General features: G+C 41.2%; 1 protein-coding gene across 1 annotated transcript in view; it reads left to right on the forward strand.

Moving 5' to 3' along the window:
* Positions 1-7,574: 7,574 nt before the first annotated feature.
* Enpep (glutamyl aminopeptidase) overlaps positions 7,575-18,118 on the forward strand; it is a 90,691-nt gene continuing 80,147 nt past the window's right edge. The window contains exon 1 of the mRNA XM_070022462.1: positions 7,575-8,591. Within this exon, the coding sequence (XP_069878563.1) occupies positions 7,963-8,591 (629 nt within the window). The 5' untranslated portion in view covers positions 7,575-7,962. The remainder of the gene's footprint in view (positions 8,592-18,118) is intronic.

Genomic DNA, 18,118 nt, shown 5'->3' on the forward strand with positions numbered 1-18,118 from the left:
GTGGTCGTAAAGAAAATTTCAAACTGTACAGCTCGTACTAATAAATAACAATGGAAAAAATGCAGGCCTTTTCTTTTTTTTTCCCCTCAGAAGAGATCCTCGATATTCCCTATGTGGAAATATAGGTCTATTAGAAGCGTGTGTGTGTGTGTGTGTGTGTGTGTGTGTGTGTGTGTGTGTGTGTGTATAAAACTGGATCCAAAAATCATCATGACTAGTATAATTCAGTTGGACTCTTTGTGAAGTAAACGAACACTCAGGGAGATCCACTCCCTTCACCTACATTATTTCTGCAGATACAAGAGGAGGAAAGAAACCCTTGCCAAGAATTGGGACACTACAAGATAAAGAGGGATGGGGTAACAATGATTAAAAACAAATGTACTTATTGCCTTACCTATGTATCAGTAACCACCCCCCAGCTCCTCACCTTTTCAATAAAAACAAACAAAAAGAATTGGGACACTACGAAGGCTGAAATGATGAATGGATTAAGTATTTCAAGAAATTAAAAAACTCTCTCAGAATAGAGAGCTATTATTTAGTACCTGGAGAAGATTTATAAAACTAATTTTGTAATCCTTAGAACAACAGAAATACAGACTACATTGTTATGGTTATTTTTCCCCTGCTGCTTCTACATTCAGCTGCTCTGTTTTTGTGTAATACTGCACGTTAGGGAACCCAACAGAAAAAAAATCACTCAAAATTATAGGAATAATAAATTTGTTTTGTTTTGTTTGCTTTCCTGGTGACCTTCAAGCTTTCTACATACTGAGAGTAACCCAGGTTTATATACAGGCCTTAAGGAGTATTTGCATTTCTTTTAATGCCTACACTTTATTGTTCATAAATACCTTTTGAGTCAATAAGTATTTGTAGAGCAATTGACTGAATAAATGACCAAATGGATGGATGAACAGCAGCCCAGAGTATTAAAGTGAATCTCTTCAGGGAGATAAGAATATGTAACATGAACAGGATTGAGAAACTTTAACACCCATGGAAAATGGGGATGGAACACTGTGGTAGAATCAGCCTAGAAACAGAAAACCAAAGATACAAGCCTGCAGGTTTACGGATTTTTATTCTTTCTGGAATCAGGCTTGGGATTTACATTTCTCCTCATCTTAGAAAAGTGTTCTTTCTCCTTTTGTACTTTGCCTCTCTCTTTCTTCTCCTTCTCCTCTTCTCTATGGAGTGTTTTCCTGCATTTTGTCAGCCACTGGACGAATGTATCATTAGACAACCAACAAAAATTATGTGGCATGATGAACCTTTTCCATTTTACAATTATTCCTAGGCCAGGTGCTGGTGGCATAGTCCTGTAATCCTAGCTATGCAGGAGCCTGAACTCTGAGAATCGAATTTAAAGCTAAACTGAGCAGGAAAGCGTGTGAGACTCTTATCTCCAATTTACCAATAAAAAGCCAGAAGAGAAGCTGTGATTCAAGTATAGACCACCAGCCCTGATTGAAAAAGCTAAAGGAACAGTATCCAAGCCATGAGTTCTAACCCTAGTATGGGCACAATAAAATAAAAATCCCAAGAAACAAACAACAACAATAACAAAAGCCCTCCTTACATCTAAAGCAGTTTTTCAGCATTCAGGAAATATTTTCTTAGTTTACTTGGTCCTGAAACGGATTGGACCTTTGCAAACAGTTGCTGAAGCCAAATAAATGATGAGCAAATGGAACACAGACATGGAAAACAAAACCGATTGAACAGGGTTACAAAGAACAAAGCCAATGTGGATTTAGAACTCACAGGGAGCCAAGTCAAATATGGGGGGAGGGTGCCCTCTCCTTTTCAATTCCCAATCTGTCTGCATGGAAATGTCTACATTGACTTTGGGTGTGTATAAAATGTGTTTAAGAATGTACCAGAAAGGGATGACATTGTAAGATGCATTTGTATTCATAAACGGCTTTGTTAAATACCAACTCCTCTGTACAACTACTTAAAGATAATTTTTAAAAGTCATACAGGAAAAGAAAAAAAGAAAAGAAGAAAAAGAATAGCCCGGTGCCAGTGGCTCACACTTGTAATCCTAGCTACTCATCTAACATCTGAGGATCAAGTTTTGAGGCTGGGGCAGGAAAGTCCATTAGACTCTTACTTCCAATTAAATCATAGAAAAAAGCCAGAAATGGTGCTATGGCTCAAAGTGGTAGAGCACTAGCCTTGAGCCAAAGAGCTCAGTGATGGTGCCCAGGTCCGGAGTTCAAGTCTCAGGACCAGCAAAAACAACAAGAACAACAAAAAAAGAACGTACCAGGGAAATTGATTCAGATCTTTCTCCTTAAAGAATAAACGGCCTAATGTTTAGATTCAACATCCTCTGTGAATCCTGCTTAACTGATTACATTAATCCAGATTAAATGATAAGAGTCAATAGGTCACTGGGCAGACAAACAGTTGCAGTAGGGGGTTAACTGTTGAAAGCTCTTTTGGAGATGGTCCTAGCTCCGGGTGAGACCTGGTGTACGTATGGAAGGACCAATTTCCCTCAGGAGTGTGTAATTAACAGAAAAAAGAGAGCTACAGCTAGGTATTCACTGTGTTGGTGATTCTCCAGCCACAGGAAGAGGAATTAGTCAATCTGTGAAAGCTCTCAGGTGTTCCTAGAATTAAAACTGATTTTATTTTATTTTTGTGCTAGTCCCAGGGCTTGAACTCAGGGCCTGGACACTGTCTCTAAATTTTTGTGCTCAAGGCTGGAACTCTACCATTTAAGCCACAGTTCCACTTCTAGCTTTTATTTATTGTTTATTTATTATTATTATTTTTTGGTCATGGAGCTTGAACTTGGTCTGGGCGCTGTCCCTCAGCTCTTCAGCTCAAGGCCAGTGCTCTACCACTTGTGCCACAGTGCCACTTCCAGTTTTCGGGTGGTTAATTGGAGAGAAGAGTCCCATGGACTTTCCTGTCCAGGCTGGCTTCGAACCAGGATCCTCAGATCTCAGCCTCCTGAGTAGCTACGATTATAGGTGTGAGCCATTGATGTTGGCTTGATTTTATTTGAATTCAACATTTCAGGAACCTTGAATACTTTAACGTATCTACTTGCTTATTCAATAAGCAACCAATCAACATTTATGGAATATCAAAAAAATGAGCACCCAGTATTGGACTTCATAACTGAAACAGATGCTAATAATAGGCATTATGGGAGCTCTCGGTGATGTGGTATAGGACGGACAGTAAAATGGCTGCCTGTTGTTGCCACTAGCCTGGACGTAATAGTAGAAAACTCATCAGAGGCTGCAGTGTTTTCAGATTACTTTATATCTAAACCCAAAGTAAGATGGATGTGGTCTGTTTTCCCTTGCCCATTAGAAAATTAAAAGGCAGGGAAGTATTTAAGATAAACAGTAAATTTATTTGAAAATGAAAGGAAGGCCATGAAGGAAAGTACCAAGACTTTCCAACCCTGTGGGGCCCCAAAGAGGATCCTCTTGGAGGGTGGTTATTATAGTACAGGGCTCCTCCCCTATCTCCTCCTTTGATTGCTTGATGGCTTGTATACGTCCACTCCATACTCCTGTCATTGGTTGAGTAGTCAGTCAGTCACCTAGGACATCATGAGAAGACATGTTTGAGTGGGAACTCACAGAACGATGGAAGAAGCAGCTGCCTTTGAGCAGGAGCCTGAAGCCTGATGGGAACAAGAAGTACCATGATGGCTCCATGTTACTTGGCTGCATTATCCTTTACCTAACAATTCTCCTCTCCCCCCCCCTCTCAATTATCCAACATTAATTAATCTAGAGAAACCCCGTCCCCCCCCCACTCAGTTGCCTTGTTGATCACTGTAAATTGGAGACAAAGGAGAGTTTTGAAGGTCAATGATGTCCTGCTGTAGACTCGGTCTCCCCTGGCAGTGAAAGGAAGCACAGCACAGCACTGCTGCAATGGGAGCAAGTATCAAATTATGAAAGATCATGGGCTTCTATTTAGAAAGCCCTGACAGTGTTGCCTCTAGATGTGTTCGGTACACACGCTGGCTCTGCTGTCCCCTTCATCCGGCAGTGTGTGTAACCTCTGTAACACAAGGCAGCCCTGATTGGCTGACCCTGATGGATATGGGGCTCTTCAATTGGTGTAGTCAACTTTCATGAGTTGGTACTAAGGGACTGTGGCTAGAAGGGGGGGCGTCTCAGACACAAATGTTCACACACACACACACACACACACACACACACACACACACACACACAAATTATATATAAAGAGAATGTGGTCTGTCTAAATCCTAAAGCATACTATAACCCAAAGGCCTATTATTTTCTCTGCGTGGTCAAAGTATAAGGTCTGGGGATGAGATTACTGTTTTTCTTCTAGATGAGCTGAGCTTAGGGAAATTCATATATGTGTACTTATGTGAGATTTTTTTTTCAAAATGCTTCCAGTTTGACAAATTTTGTGTGCTTTTTCTCAGTTGGTTTCCTTTTCTTTTCCCTAGTACAGAGGTAAATTTGATCCAGATTTTGTCCTTTGTTTTTGAAACACACATGAAAACATTTGACCCATCTAACATTTAGTGAAATGTCAGATGATCTTTCAATAAAAAGGAGGGGAGGGGGTGCTCAAAAGCTCAATTGCAGGGAGCTGATTTGCCAAATTTAACCACTCTCAGATCTCAAATATTTTAGTTAGGATTGCTGCAGAATGCGAAGTTAATAAATACAAGATGGACCTATAATTTTGAAAAACATACCTCTCTCCCATTTGCTCTTTCGTGGGAAAACGACACAAATGTTACACTGTAGTGGACTGTTTTGCCTGTAAAAATTTTTTCTCTTCCTGTTATTTGTTTAGTTTGTAATTTAGGATGGTTTGAGGGGAATATTTTTCAGTGTGCTCCATGGAACACAAACCTCTTAAATGGTAACACACACACACACACACACACACACACACACACATACACACACACACAGATAGTGCTGTGAAAAGTATTCCATACTGTTTCCTCTCTGGGAATCTCTCTGTGTATTACCATCTGGAAGGGGAAAAGGAATGGAGAACAATAAATAAGTTTATCTAGCCCAGTGTTGCCTGTTCTGCCAGCAAAACTATTAAAACCCATGGTCTGCAATGCCAAATATTTCAGAGTTATCTAATCTTTGAATAGTTCTTTTTCAGAAAACAAAAGCAGTGTAATGTTGTCTATGGTATAATATCCATAATACATGATGTCAGACAATCTAAATAAGCAGGTTCAACTTTTAGTTCTGTTGTTGACCTTATGTGACCTCCAGCAATTACAAACCCCTAATTGTCAATTTTATGGTCTTTAAAATAGGTCTGACCAATCACACAGGGTTACTAGGAAGATTTAAAAACACAAATTATTTCATTTGCATTTTATTTGTTTGTTTATTTATGTTGTTTGTCATGGGGCTGGAACTACGGGTCTCGGTGCTGTTCCTGAGCTCTTTTGCTTAAGGCAAGTGCTCTACCACTTTGAGCCACAACTCCACTTCCAGTTTTCTGGTGGTTAATTGGAGATAAGAGTCTCACAGACTTTCCTGCTCTAGCTGGCTTGGAACCACCATCCTCAGATCTCAGCCTCCTGAGTAGCTAGGATTACAGGTGTGAGCCACCTGCACTCAGCTAAAGTTATTTTTTATGTGGTCTTTAAATAGTTCTACAAAGGAGTTTCAGCATGTTGATTTATGAGTACAGGTTGCCTGGAAGATAAAAAGTTATGAAACTTCTAAAATTATCTGTGGATTGGTACTATTGGAGATGGCTTGGGTATCTCTAGGCTACCTAAAATATAGAGGTCATTAAGAACCCCCCTCAATTTATCATTGGGAGTGTATTTGGAAAAGAAAAAAATGTTCCCCAATACACCAGGCAAAGTCTCAGTTTCCCAACCCCCCTGAGAACCACCAGATCTTGGAATAAGGACAAAATGAATTTTGAAGTTATCCACAAAGGAACACACAAAGTAGCAGCCAGCAGAAATTTCTTTAGCAAAGTGGGGTAGGAAGAAAGTGGGAAACAGCAACAGAAGGTAGAGTATCAGAAGGTGGGGGCAGAGGGCTCCAGGAGTGGTCTTCATCCATTGTATTTACATCTCCTAATTGGTCTCATCACTGGGATATATGGTTATCTGGCAACTTCCCAATTACCCTGTTTGATATTATCACCTCAGCCTCCAGGCAATGGGTCTGGGTTAGCCTAATACAGGGTCTTCTATTCTTCACCATCTTTGTTTAGGTATCCATTCCTTTCACTTATTTCCAAGCACCAGGCAATTTCTATTGTCAGATCTAATTATTCTTAGGGAAATTGTATTTCATTTAACATTGACACTGGAAGGGAGGATGATGGGAAGAATGTAGAAATCCTCATTCATAAAAAGTTGAAACTGTTTCTTGGTGTTCTAGTAATCTGTCAGCCTTATTTCCTGTTTCTGTCTCAAAAATGCAGTCAGCTTTGTTATATATACGTATGCACGTGCACACACACACACACACATGCATGCACACACACATATCTGAATTTCCCTACTCTCCTTCAACCTTGTCATTCAGATGCAATAATTTTGCACTGGTAGTGGGTCTCCTACTTTTCACATCTAGCATCTTCTCCAAATTACAACATCAAGGTCTATGGAAGTCAATCTCATTTGGATGCAAGCTCCAGAGACAGGTGTGTTGCCTCTCTGGTCTTTCTGTCCTTTCAAACTCTGTCTCTCCCTTTCTCTTATTTATTTTTATTATTTATTTCAGCTTTTCTATTGTTCTGGCTCTTTTTTTTTGTCTTCCATTCAGCATTTTCCCCAAACAAAATGCTTTCTGGTTACCTGGCTCAGCTTTACTAATTCACCAATGCCACCAATATTTACCAAATACCTAAATGGTCCTTAAGTTTAAGAAACACCCTAAGCACCCAATTCCAGCATCTGACTTCTGCAAAGGGCAGAGTTGGAATGTTTACACAATATGGGGAAAAAGAATGAAAACACAGCTCATTTTGCAAGAGACCTGACAAAACCTCATTCTTTCTTTCCTTCAAATTCTTTATTGTGATTAAGTGATTACATAATTCCCCAAATTTCACAGTATTGTGGGATAGTGATGCTTAGTTAAAGTCACAAACACATTCTGACTTTCATGGGGCCAAAACCTCATTCTTTAGTGGGGGGGGGGGAACAGAGAGAGAGAGAGGAAGGAGGGAAGGAGAGAGAGAGAGGAAGGAAGGGGAGAGAGAGAGGAGGGAGGGAGGGAGAGAGAGAGAGGTTATAAACACAACAGGCAGAATCCATAGACCTAGTGGCAAAGGTTGAGCACACCTCTTTACCAAAGGCTTCTCCTTGAAAATTGCTGACAGCTTTTTTTTTTCTTGGCAAAAGAAAAGAGAGAGTAAGCGAGTGCAAGAAGAGAGTGAGAAAGAGAGAAGAAAAAAACAGAGGGGAGAGAAGAGAGAGAAAGAGGAGACAGCGAAAGAGCGAGAGAGCCAGAGAGCAAGCGAGAGAGAGAGAGAGAGAGAGAGAGAGAGAGAGAGAGAGAGAGAGAGAGAGAGAGAGAGAGAGAGAGAGAGAGAGAGAGAGAGAGAGAGAGAGAGAACCCTCCCATTGGCTGATAAGCTGAGCACTGTTTTATATTTAACTCACTCCAGCTCAGGAGGGCCGGGATAGGAATAGGCTGTTTATAAAGGAGAGCGTCCAGCCTGTTTCCTCCACCTCTGCTACTTTTGGAGATCCCCCCCCCCCCCACACACACACAGACCACGCCACCCTCCTCGGAGGAGAAGAGACCAGAAAAGCAGCCAGAAGGCGAGGTGTGGGAAAAGCAGACAGGCTGCCAAAGAAGAGATTCCTTCCAATAGAGAAGGGGGAAAAAAAAAACAAAAAAGGAAGTCTGCTGCTGACGTGGGTTAGTTAAATCCAGCATCTTTTGTTTTGTTTTGTTTAATGTGTCCCCTCTGCCTGGGGAAACAAAAATGAACTTTGCCGAGGAAGAAGGCTCCAAGCGCTACTGCATAAAACCCAAACATGTGGCCATCCTCTGCGCCGTGGTGGTGGCGGTGGGCTTGATCGTGGGACTTTCCGTGGGCTTAACCAGGTCGTGCGACGCCAGCCCCGGCCCAGCCCCGGCTCCGTCGGCCCATCCTCCCACCGCCAGCCCTTCGGATCTCCCTCCCCAGGACCAGGGTGTGTGTCCCGCCAGCCTGGACGAAAGCGGAGCGTGGACCAACTTCAGGCTGCCCGAGTTCGTGCGCCCCGAGCACTACGATCTGGAGGTGAAGCCGGTGCTGGAAGAGGACACCTACACGGGCCGCGTGAGCATCGCCATCCACCTGAGCGCGCCCACGCCGCACCTGTGGCTGCACCTCCGCGAGACCCGCATCACCCGCCTCCCCGAGCTGCGGAGACCCTCCGGGGAGCAGGTGCCGGTCCGGCGCTGCTTCGAGTACAAGAAGCAGGAGTACGTGGTGGTGGAGGCGGGAGAGGAGCTGGCGCCCACCGATGCCAGCGGACCCTACGTCCTGACCCTGGAGTTCGCGGGCTGGCTGAATGGATCCCTGGTAGGCTTCTACCGGACCACCTACACCGAAAACGGGCAAATCAAGTAAGGATCGCGGGGTGGCGGGGGGCCCCCCTCTCCCCGCCACGACCCTGCCTTGCGTCCACTTCTGCCTTCACTGCCTGGCTTTCCCTTCTCCCCGGCCCCCCTCCGTCTTTTTAATTGCTACTTCCTCGGTCTGATCTGTATCTACCTTGCTTTCAATTCTGCTGGGTTCATCCAAGAAGCAAGCATTCTTTTTTCAAAGTCTTTTTCAAAGCTCATCCTAAGATTTCAAAGTACCAATGAAAAGTTCCTAGAGAAGAAAAAAACAACAACCTTTCTTTCCCTCTCCCTCCCTTCCTCCCTTCCTCCCTTCCTCCCTCCCTCCCTCCCTCCCTCCCTTCCTTCCTTCCTTGCTTCCTTCCTTCCTACCTTCCTTCCCTCTCTCTCTCCTTCCCTTCTTCTCTCCCTCCCTCCTTCCCTCCTTTCCTTCCTCTCTTTTCTCTCTCTCCCTCCCTCCATTCCTCCCCCCCACTCTTCCTTTCTCTCTTAGCGTTCTCCACTCCAGGCTGGTATTCTACTACCTGAGACCCATCTCCACTGCCCACCTTTGGGTGGTTCATTGGAGGTCAGAGTCTCTCTGACTTGTCTGCCTGCCCAGGCTGGCTTTGAACTGGGACCCTCAGATCTCACATCCTGAGTAGCTAGGATGACAGGTGTGTGGACCATTGGGTGCCTGGCAAAGACTGTGTCTTTTTGTTTGCTTTACTGGTATGGTAGACTTACAGGAAATCTTCCCTGAGCCCTTGCATTATCAGTGGTAATATGAGGCTAAATGTTGGTGCTGTTACTCATTAGGAGAGTAAAGAAGTAAATACATGTAAATGTATGCCATATATACACACACACACACATATATATAGTACTTAATTACAGCATACATATATACATATACATTTATATTTCATCTATTTATCATCTATCTATCTATCTATCTATCTATCTATCTATCTATCTATCTATCTATCTATCTATCTATCTATCTATCTATCTATCTATCTATCTATCTATCTATCTATCTATCATGCTAGCTGGCTCACATTCACATGAATCAATGAGTATTACCAGAACTGTGGTAAAGGCGTAAGGTGTCTTACTGAACTCACAAAAACGTTTACACTTGGAAATGGCCCTTGCACCTGGGAGACGGCTACACTACCTGAGCTGTCACTGAACCTGAAACTGCTTTAAGTTCTGTCTACTTGGATGAAGAAGAGGTAAATGATTAAGAAAGATTAGTGTCACGGGTCAGTAGTGTAAGTCTGGCAGTCAGCCTTTTCCTCTCTTGTTTGAAACAGCAAAGCAAACTTTTTGGTTAAAATTCCTCCTACTGTTTGTGATGGAAAACCAGAGAGTTAAAAAAAATAGCCCTTCATGACTGTCTGATACGCTAAGTTGGGCAGAAATTCACAGTAATTCACAGAAAATATCTGGCAGGATCATGCGCATATCAATCTTAAATCATACTGTTGCTAACAAGTTTATTGTTTCTATTCTTCTATTTAAAAATTACATTGTAGGAGACATTTTACCCAAAATTTCACAATCCAGTAGTAAGCCTAGTAAACATCAATGCAATCAGCATTATAAGTGCACTATATTTGCTTATCTATGTGACTTTTAAGTTTGATAGATCTTAAGCATACCTCTTATTGTAAAATATTTACCATAATCTGATTTTAAAGATTGTGTAATAGCCAGTGGCTCAAGTCTGTAATCCTACTTAGGAGGCCAAGATCCGAGGATCACCATCAAAGTCAGCCTGGGCAGGAAAGTCCATGAGACTTTTATCTTCAATTAGCCACCAAAACATTGGAAAGTGGAGCCACTGCTCAAGAGGTAGAATGCTAGCCTTGAGTCCAAATGCTCAGAGACAATCAATGCCCAGGCACTGAGTTCAAGCCGAAGGACTGTCAACCACGCACACAGTTGTGTGATATCCCCGAATTCCCTATTGTTGGGTAGCTGAGTTACTTCTAGTATTTAATCATTATGAACAAGACAGAACATAATGGAATGTACATCTATATGCTTGTGTCTGTTCATTTCCTTGGGTTAGGATATTGCCCTAAAAATACAATTGCTGGGCCAAAGTACATAAAATACCAAGAAACTTGAAATATTTCATTTATTTACAACATGAATAAAGCATAGTCAATGAAGAGAGCCATCCATGTATTCATCATTTAGGGATAGCCTTTCTTAATGTATTTATGAAAATTTTGGACACAGGTAAACATGACATTATGTTGTGTGGTGATATGTGTACCATAGGTTTTCAACATCACATTGACTGTTTAACATATCCATTAATACTCTTCCATTGAATATATGGTAGGTCATTATATAATTCTAATGTAATTAATTAAGGTGCTTGGGTATTGCACCTTTGAGATTTTTCTCTGTAGGTGAATTTCTGTTTGTACAAATGTGTTACACATATGTATGCATGAAGATGTTTATGTGTAGGGCTTCATACTGACTTTCAAATAATATCATTTGAATTCGATTTCCTGTTTCTCTAAGCCCTACAACAACATAATGATTTTTCTATACTGTAAGCCAATTTCTGAGAGAAGAGGACATTCTGTTCTGAAGAACATTCATTTTAGAGGGATTCTGAAAATTTATTAATGTAAAGTGAGAATGAATCAAAAGCTTTTTTGTTTGTTTGTTTGTTTTTGGTCAGTTGTGGGGCCTGAACTCTGGGCTTGGGCACTGTCCCTCAGCGCTTCAGCTCAAGGCAAGCGCTCTACCACTCAAGCCACAGCACCACTTCTGGCTTTTTCTGCTTATGTGGTGCTGAGGTATCGAACCCAGGGCCTCATGCATGCAACATGAGCACTCTAGTGCTGAGCCACCTTCCCGGCCCCTCAAAACCTTTTTTAATCACCAAAAGTTTTAAAAACTATTTCATAGGTTGTAAAGATGTGATAGCAAACTTAACAAATTAATTATTAAATGAATAAAGTAAAATTTTACATACTATAGGGATTGCCCCAAACGATGGGACAAGTTTCCATTCATATATTTCTGTTACCTAATTTGTAAGTTTAAGACACATTGTATACTCAAATATACAATACTCTGACTTCTTGGATTACTTTTCTATATTGGTAACTCTATCCACTGAAAGATGTGTGTGTGTGTGGTGTGTATGTGTGTGTGTATTTGAGAGCTGCTACTGTGAAGAATCAGCTTACTTAATTTTTGTTTGACAAATACAAAATGGTAGCAAGATTGGGGAAGAAGCCAGTACTCAGCTGTGGACCGGACATCCTGAGTTGATCCGTTTCCAGTGGAAATGGACACAGGACTGGTAACTGGAGTTGGTCAGTTTCCATAGGTCAGAGCTTTCACATTGCACAGGATGCTTCTAGGACTGTATTACACATGGCTTTGGAGCTGCTCCAGCATTTTCTTAACAACCCCATTTAGGCTAAGTGGAATACTTGTTTTTCTTGTTGTGAAATATTTCAAACACATGAGAAAAGTGTATTATGGTTTTTTTATTTCCTTCCTTCGAATCCTGTAAGTAGCATTTTGACAGTGTAGTCCCTGGGGAGTGGGGTGAAGTGTTCTCATCCACTCAGTCCACAAAAAGCTGTGGGGGTGAGGTCACAGGATAGCCCTAAACAATGAACTTCAGCATATATGATGTTCCTACAGGTCTAAATATTACCATACACACACATTTTAAAGTACAGAGCTCAAATACATGTTCTTAGTTATTTGATAGATTAAAATTGTGGGATATCTTTTTTTCTTTTTGCCAATCCTGGGACTTGAACTCAGGGCTTGGGCACTGTCCCTGAGCTGCTTTTCTCAAGGCTAGCAGTACTCTTCCACTTGATCCACAGCACTACTTCTGAATTTTTCTGTTTATGTGGTACTGAGGAATCGAACCCATGCATGCTGGGCAAGCACTCTACCTCTAAGACACATTCTCAGCCCTCCTGGGATATCTTGAGACACACACACACACACACACACACACACACACACACACACACACACACACACTTTGTCACATTCACATCAGTGTATCTATCTCTTTGAATGCTGTGGGGAAAACATTCAAAATCCTTTTGCCCAGATTCTTTTTGAAATCTACAGTCTATGCTGTCACCTTATTGTGCAATAAGACACCAGATCCTCTTGCTCTTATCTAACTGTAACTTTGTTCCCACAGACCAAAGTTTCCTCCTCCTGTCTTACTTCCTTTCCTTTCCACTCCCTGATAAACACTCTTCTACTCTTAGCTTCTCTGAAACCAACTTTTTCAGATTCCACATCAGTGAGCTCATACGGTACTTGCATGACAGTGTTTGTCATGTTTTACTTAATATAATGATCTGCACTTCCCATGATGTTGCTACAGATAAGGATTTTTGCTCTTTAGTTGGCTGCATAGGATTCCCTTGTCTAGATATACCACAGTTTCTTTATCTGCTTGTCAGCTGATAAACAATCAGGTAGATTTCTTTTTTTGTTGGTGTTATTGTAAGTAGTGTTGCCTTTAATGAATGTAAGAGTGAAGGTGTTTTACTGGTTTCATTTCCAAATGTCTATTTTCTAACCTTTCTGTCTTAATATAAAATTTAATTTGGGAGCTGAGGGTTAGGTAGTTCCAGACATCAATGTGACAAGGTCAACACAAATAAAACATGGTTGTACTCATTTCTTGTATTTTTCGGAACGAATCCAGTCAGATTAACTTTTACAAAGGGGAAACAACAAATCCAGGATTCTTTCCTCAGCACTGAGAGTTAAAGAGAGAGTGGAAAGAGGAAGTGAATGATCACACCCTCGGCAGATAGATCATGGAGGAGAAATCTTGAGAAATCTTGAGTCAATGCTTTCTGACCCACCGTTCTTACAAGTCTTGGAGTGTCTGAGAAATAGCAGTTTACAAGAATTGTGACCTTTGTGATATGTCACTTCCCCATAGTCTTTCTCCTACTTTTCTTCAATGTGCTAGACAGTTCCTGTCCTTCTTTTTCCCCAAAACACCTCCCTCCAAATCTCCAAAGTGTATATTTTCTTTTCCCCCAAATGCTCATTTCCTTCCCAGTGTTTAGGTTATCCTCACATATAATTTCCCAGAGTTCTTAGTAGATCTGGCCTGAAAAGAAAAGATGGAAAGAAAGGAGACATTTTGTAGTCAAATCAATTTGTGCCACTGGACGAAAGTGGATGGTGCCTGTAATCTACTCAGAAGTCTGAGATCTGAGGATTGAGGTTCGAAGCCAGCCTATGTAGGTAAGTCTGTGAGACTCTTATCTCCAATTAACCACCACTAAAACAGAAAAAAATCAGAAATTGAAGAGTGGCTCAAATGGTAGAAGGCTAGCCTTGGGCAAAAAAGCTCAGGGACAATGCCCAGGACCTGAGTTCAAGCCCCCAGGACTTACACACACACAAAATTAATTTGTGCAATAATATCATTTTTTTCCCTTGAATTCACCATCTCACACTTGCTAGGCAATCACACCCCTCAAGTGGTAGAGCTCTAGCTTTGGGCACAAAAGCTCAGGGACAACACCTAGGCTCTGAGTTCAAGCCCCAGGACTGGCACAACAGAGAGAGAGAGAGAGAGAGAGAGAGAGAGAGAGAGAGAGAGAGAGAGAGAGAGAGAGAGAGAGAGAGAGAGAGAGAGAGAGAGAGAGAGAGAGAGAGAGAGAGAATTACAGTGAGCAGTTTCTTCACAATTTGTGACTCTGGAAACTTCTGAGGAAGTTCCTGAGAAGAGCTGTGTAAGGTACTCAAGTGTTATTAAATGAATATATGCAAACATTGTCACATAGGCTTCTCTAGTCTTGTATACTTTGCAATTGCTGGGACATAGTACATTGTAAAAGCCCCTGTCCCATAAGTAGTAAGTTCAGCTTTCACCAATGCCATTACCCCTTTTCACTTTGTCATAGTGGAAAATTACCCTTTATTTCCTCTTCCCACCCCTTTGGAAGGGAAAAATTTGTCACATCTTTTTTTGGCATTGGAATGCATGCTTTAAGGACCAAGAATCATTGGAATGGATGAGAAGTACAAGAATTTTTAAGAGGACCAGATACCTCTGATTTGGATTTTTCAGGATGTTCTTCATAACATCGGTAGGGTTTAAATTGAATTTTGACATTATTATGATGGGCTTTCAATAGACAGAGGCTAGTGAAAAGGTAAAAGTGAGCAAAACATCCAGGTAATCGTAATAGGACAAGAACATGAATTGTAGGAGGAATGGAGGTTATATGAAGAGGCTAGGCAGAAGTAACTCTGGGCAATACACAGGGCAGAAAAGAGAGGATAGCAATGATGGACAAGAAGAGTTAAGTAGTGACTGTAGATGTGGATGGAGAAGGAAAGAAGCAAATCAACAGCCAAGTGTACAGGAGATACTTTACTGCTGAGTGAAGACATGGGAATCAACCAGCAAGCACAGTGATTTCCAGAGGGAGAGAAGAGGGCACATGGAAGAAAAGCAGGTCTGCAGAATGATTGACAGCGGGGAGGGACTAACGTTATGGATCTAGGAAATTCCAGATAGCTGATCTGAATGATAAACCTCATCTTCTGTTGATAATGAAAGCAGAAAAGAAAGAGCTAAAGTTAGAGGGAAAGGCTATAGGTTCCATATTCGACCTCTTGAAGGCTTTGACAGACATCTGAGAAGAGATGACTCATAGGCATTTGAATAAGTCAGAAGTAAATGGTCAAAGTTTGTGATGAGGTGAGTGGAAAAATCAATGAGATGATCGTGTGTGTGTGTGTGTGTGTGTGTGTGTGTGTGTGTGTGTGTGTGTGTGTGTGTGTAATTCTCATATGCATGGATGCCTATGCTTAAGCATTGGGATTTTTTTTATTATTTCAACTTCAGAAAGTTGTACAAGGGGGTTACAATTTATCACGTTCATCTAAGTACCCAGTGTTTCTTGATCAGCCACACCTTCAATCATTCTCTTCCATTCTGTCTGTTCCCTCCTGCTAGACTCATTTCACATTCCTTACTTCCTTTATCACGCGTGGACATGAGTATTATGGGTGTATTTGTCCCTGTTCCTTTTCTCATTGAAAAATCCCCTCGTCCAATCTTGTTCCAGCGTTCTAGTATTCATTTTCTTAAACTGTCTGTTGATTGTTCAAAAAGTTTACTCCATGGAGTTTCAGTCCCATATTAGCCAACTAAATCGTGTATAATCTTGACATTTTATTTGTAGTCAGCATGTCCTACATTCTCAGTTTGACCTTGTCAAGTTATTAGGATATATTATCAATCAAGAGTAAGGTTTTGGAGAAGGTCTTGATGACTTGTTGCCAAAGGCTTTAGTAGTTTCCTTTATTTTGGAAGCGAGGAAATTTTTTTAAAAAAATTACTTGACCTTGAGTATCTTCTGAATAGAAAACCAAATAACTGGAAATTAAATTAAGCAATTGGCTGGTCACTGAAACCTCTAAATGCTGAGGTCTGAGTAAACTCAGTGGGTTTTCTTGCACTGAGTTAACTCCTTTGCACAGTTCTAGACCCCTTGATTTGCTCTGCTAAGATACTTAGCATTTGTGGCTGCTATTCCTGCATGAGTATGACAAGCCCTTTGTTTAAGGATTTCACCCAAACACTGGTGTTTATTTTACTGGCTTAGGTTATGAAATTGCTGAACATGGCCCAAGAGTCTACAGTGGGAAAGTGATTTATGAGATAATCAGGCAGATTTGGCAGGAGTGAGGGGGGGTTGTTTTTAAAGTTGATTCAGCTTCAGCTGAACTTCCTTGTCTCGTCTTAGGTCACCTTGACCTGAGGCTCTGAGAAATTAGAGGAATGTTCTTCCCACTGGCAAATTAGCAGACTACATGGGATAATTTTATCATGTGTTAGGTCCAGTGGTCATTTGTTAACATGCCATAGCAAGGCATCTATGGAGAATGGTTTACCTCAGCCCATTTTCCTGTGAAGGTAATTATCAGGACATATCAAAGAGTCACTTCTGAACCTACGGTGCTGTGTCTTAGGCATTTTTTAGTTAATTTGCCATATAATTCATCAGATTTCAAAAAAAGAATTTTAATCACTGAAGAAACACTCTCCTGGGGAATTATGATATGAAATTGTTTTCCCTTGCTGTCTCATTTACTTTATTTTTAAATTTGCATAATAGTTAGAAAGACTTAGTCATCCCGGATGGAATTTGGCATAAATAAACAGAGACTTTTGAGTTCTTCAGTAGTCCATGAGAAAAGTAACAGCTTAGTAGTTTTAAAAATAGTTACATTCGATGGGCAATGGTTAACACCTGTAATCCTAGCTACTCAGGTAGCTGTAATCTAAGGACTGTGATTACAAGCCAGTCCAGTCAGGAAAGTCTGTGAGAGTCTTACCTCCAATTAACTAGTAAAAAGCTAGAAGTGGAGCTATAGTTCAATGGAAGAGGGCTAGTGTTGAGGAAAAAAACTCAGGAACAGAACCTAGTCCCTTAATTCATCCCAGGACAGGCACACACACACAGACACACACACACACACACACAAAATACTGTTATGGTTAGAACACAAAATGCTCCACTGGATCGTGCATTGTATTCTGGTGCTATTTTGGGAAGTATGGAAACTTCAAGAGGTACAGTCTATCTGGAGGAAGTAGGTCATTTGAAGGTTAGATCTTGTTCAAGGGTCCTTTCTCTGTGTGTGTTTCCTGTCCACCATGAGATAAGCAGCCTCTCCTCCACATGCTTCCACCACAAAGACATTGTTCTCCTCTAGGAGCCTAGGATCAACAGAACCAAGGACAATGGGCTGAAATCTCTGATGCTGTCAGCTAAAATAAGCCTATCTTCAAATGGTTTCTGTTGGTAATGTGTGACTGGTGAGACAAGTAATCAATACAATGTCTTATAATCTTTATACAAAGTAACTGTATTCCAGTGCCAATTCTAGGCAAATGAATGAATTTTAAATACCTTAGATTGTAGAAAGTTAGGGCCTGACATGATGGTTATATCCTCCCCTACCCCAATAATCCCGATATTCCTGAGGTTGAGGCAGGAGGAATATTATAGTAAGACTAAAACAGCAACAACAACAACAACAAGGAATTCTATTTAGCCTTCTATATTTACATTAAGTACAATGAGGCAGGTCCTCACCCCATGCTATAAATTTCAAAGAAATGTCCAATATACAATGTGTGAGTTTCCCCTTTTTCTGTCCCCCAAACCTTGGGAAGAGGCCAAGTATGCCTATTGAGAACTAAGTTTTATAGTCTGAGACACTAGAAGTCAGAAGGTTGTGTGGTTTACTACTCAAGATTGTCTAGCTAAACTACAGCCAGAATCTAAGCATTTCAATGCTTAGATGAGAGGGATTTTTCTCTAAATCACATAGCTCTGAATATACATTTTGTAGTCATGTTGGTGGAGAAATGTCACTTTTCCTATACTGAGCTGCTAAGAGGGTCACTGAGATGGGCCAGATTCTCCTCACAGGCACAACTTCAATAGTCTTCTTCTCTGTGTGCACAGGCAAACTCAGAGATTATC

Source organism: Dipodomys merriami, unplaced genomic scaffold (genome assembly GCF_024711535.1).
Source record: "Dipodomys merriami isolate MVZ:Mamm:240054 unplaced genomic scaffold, mDipMer1.0.p SCAF_15, whole genome shotgun sequence".
NCBI lineage: Eukaryota > Metazoa > Chordata > Mammalia > Rodentia > Heteromyidae > Dipodomys > Dipodomys merriami.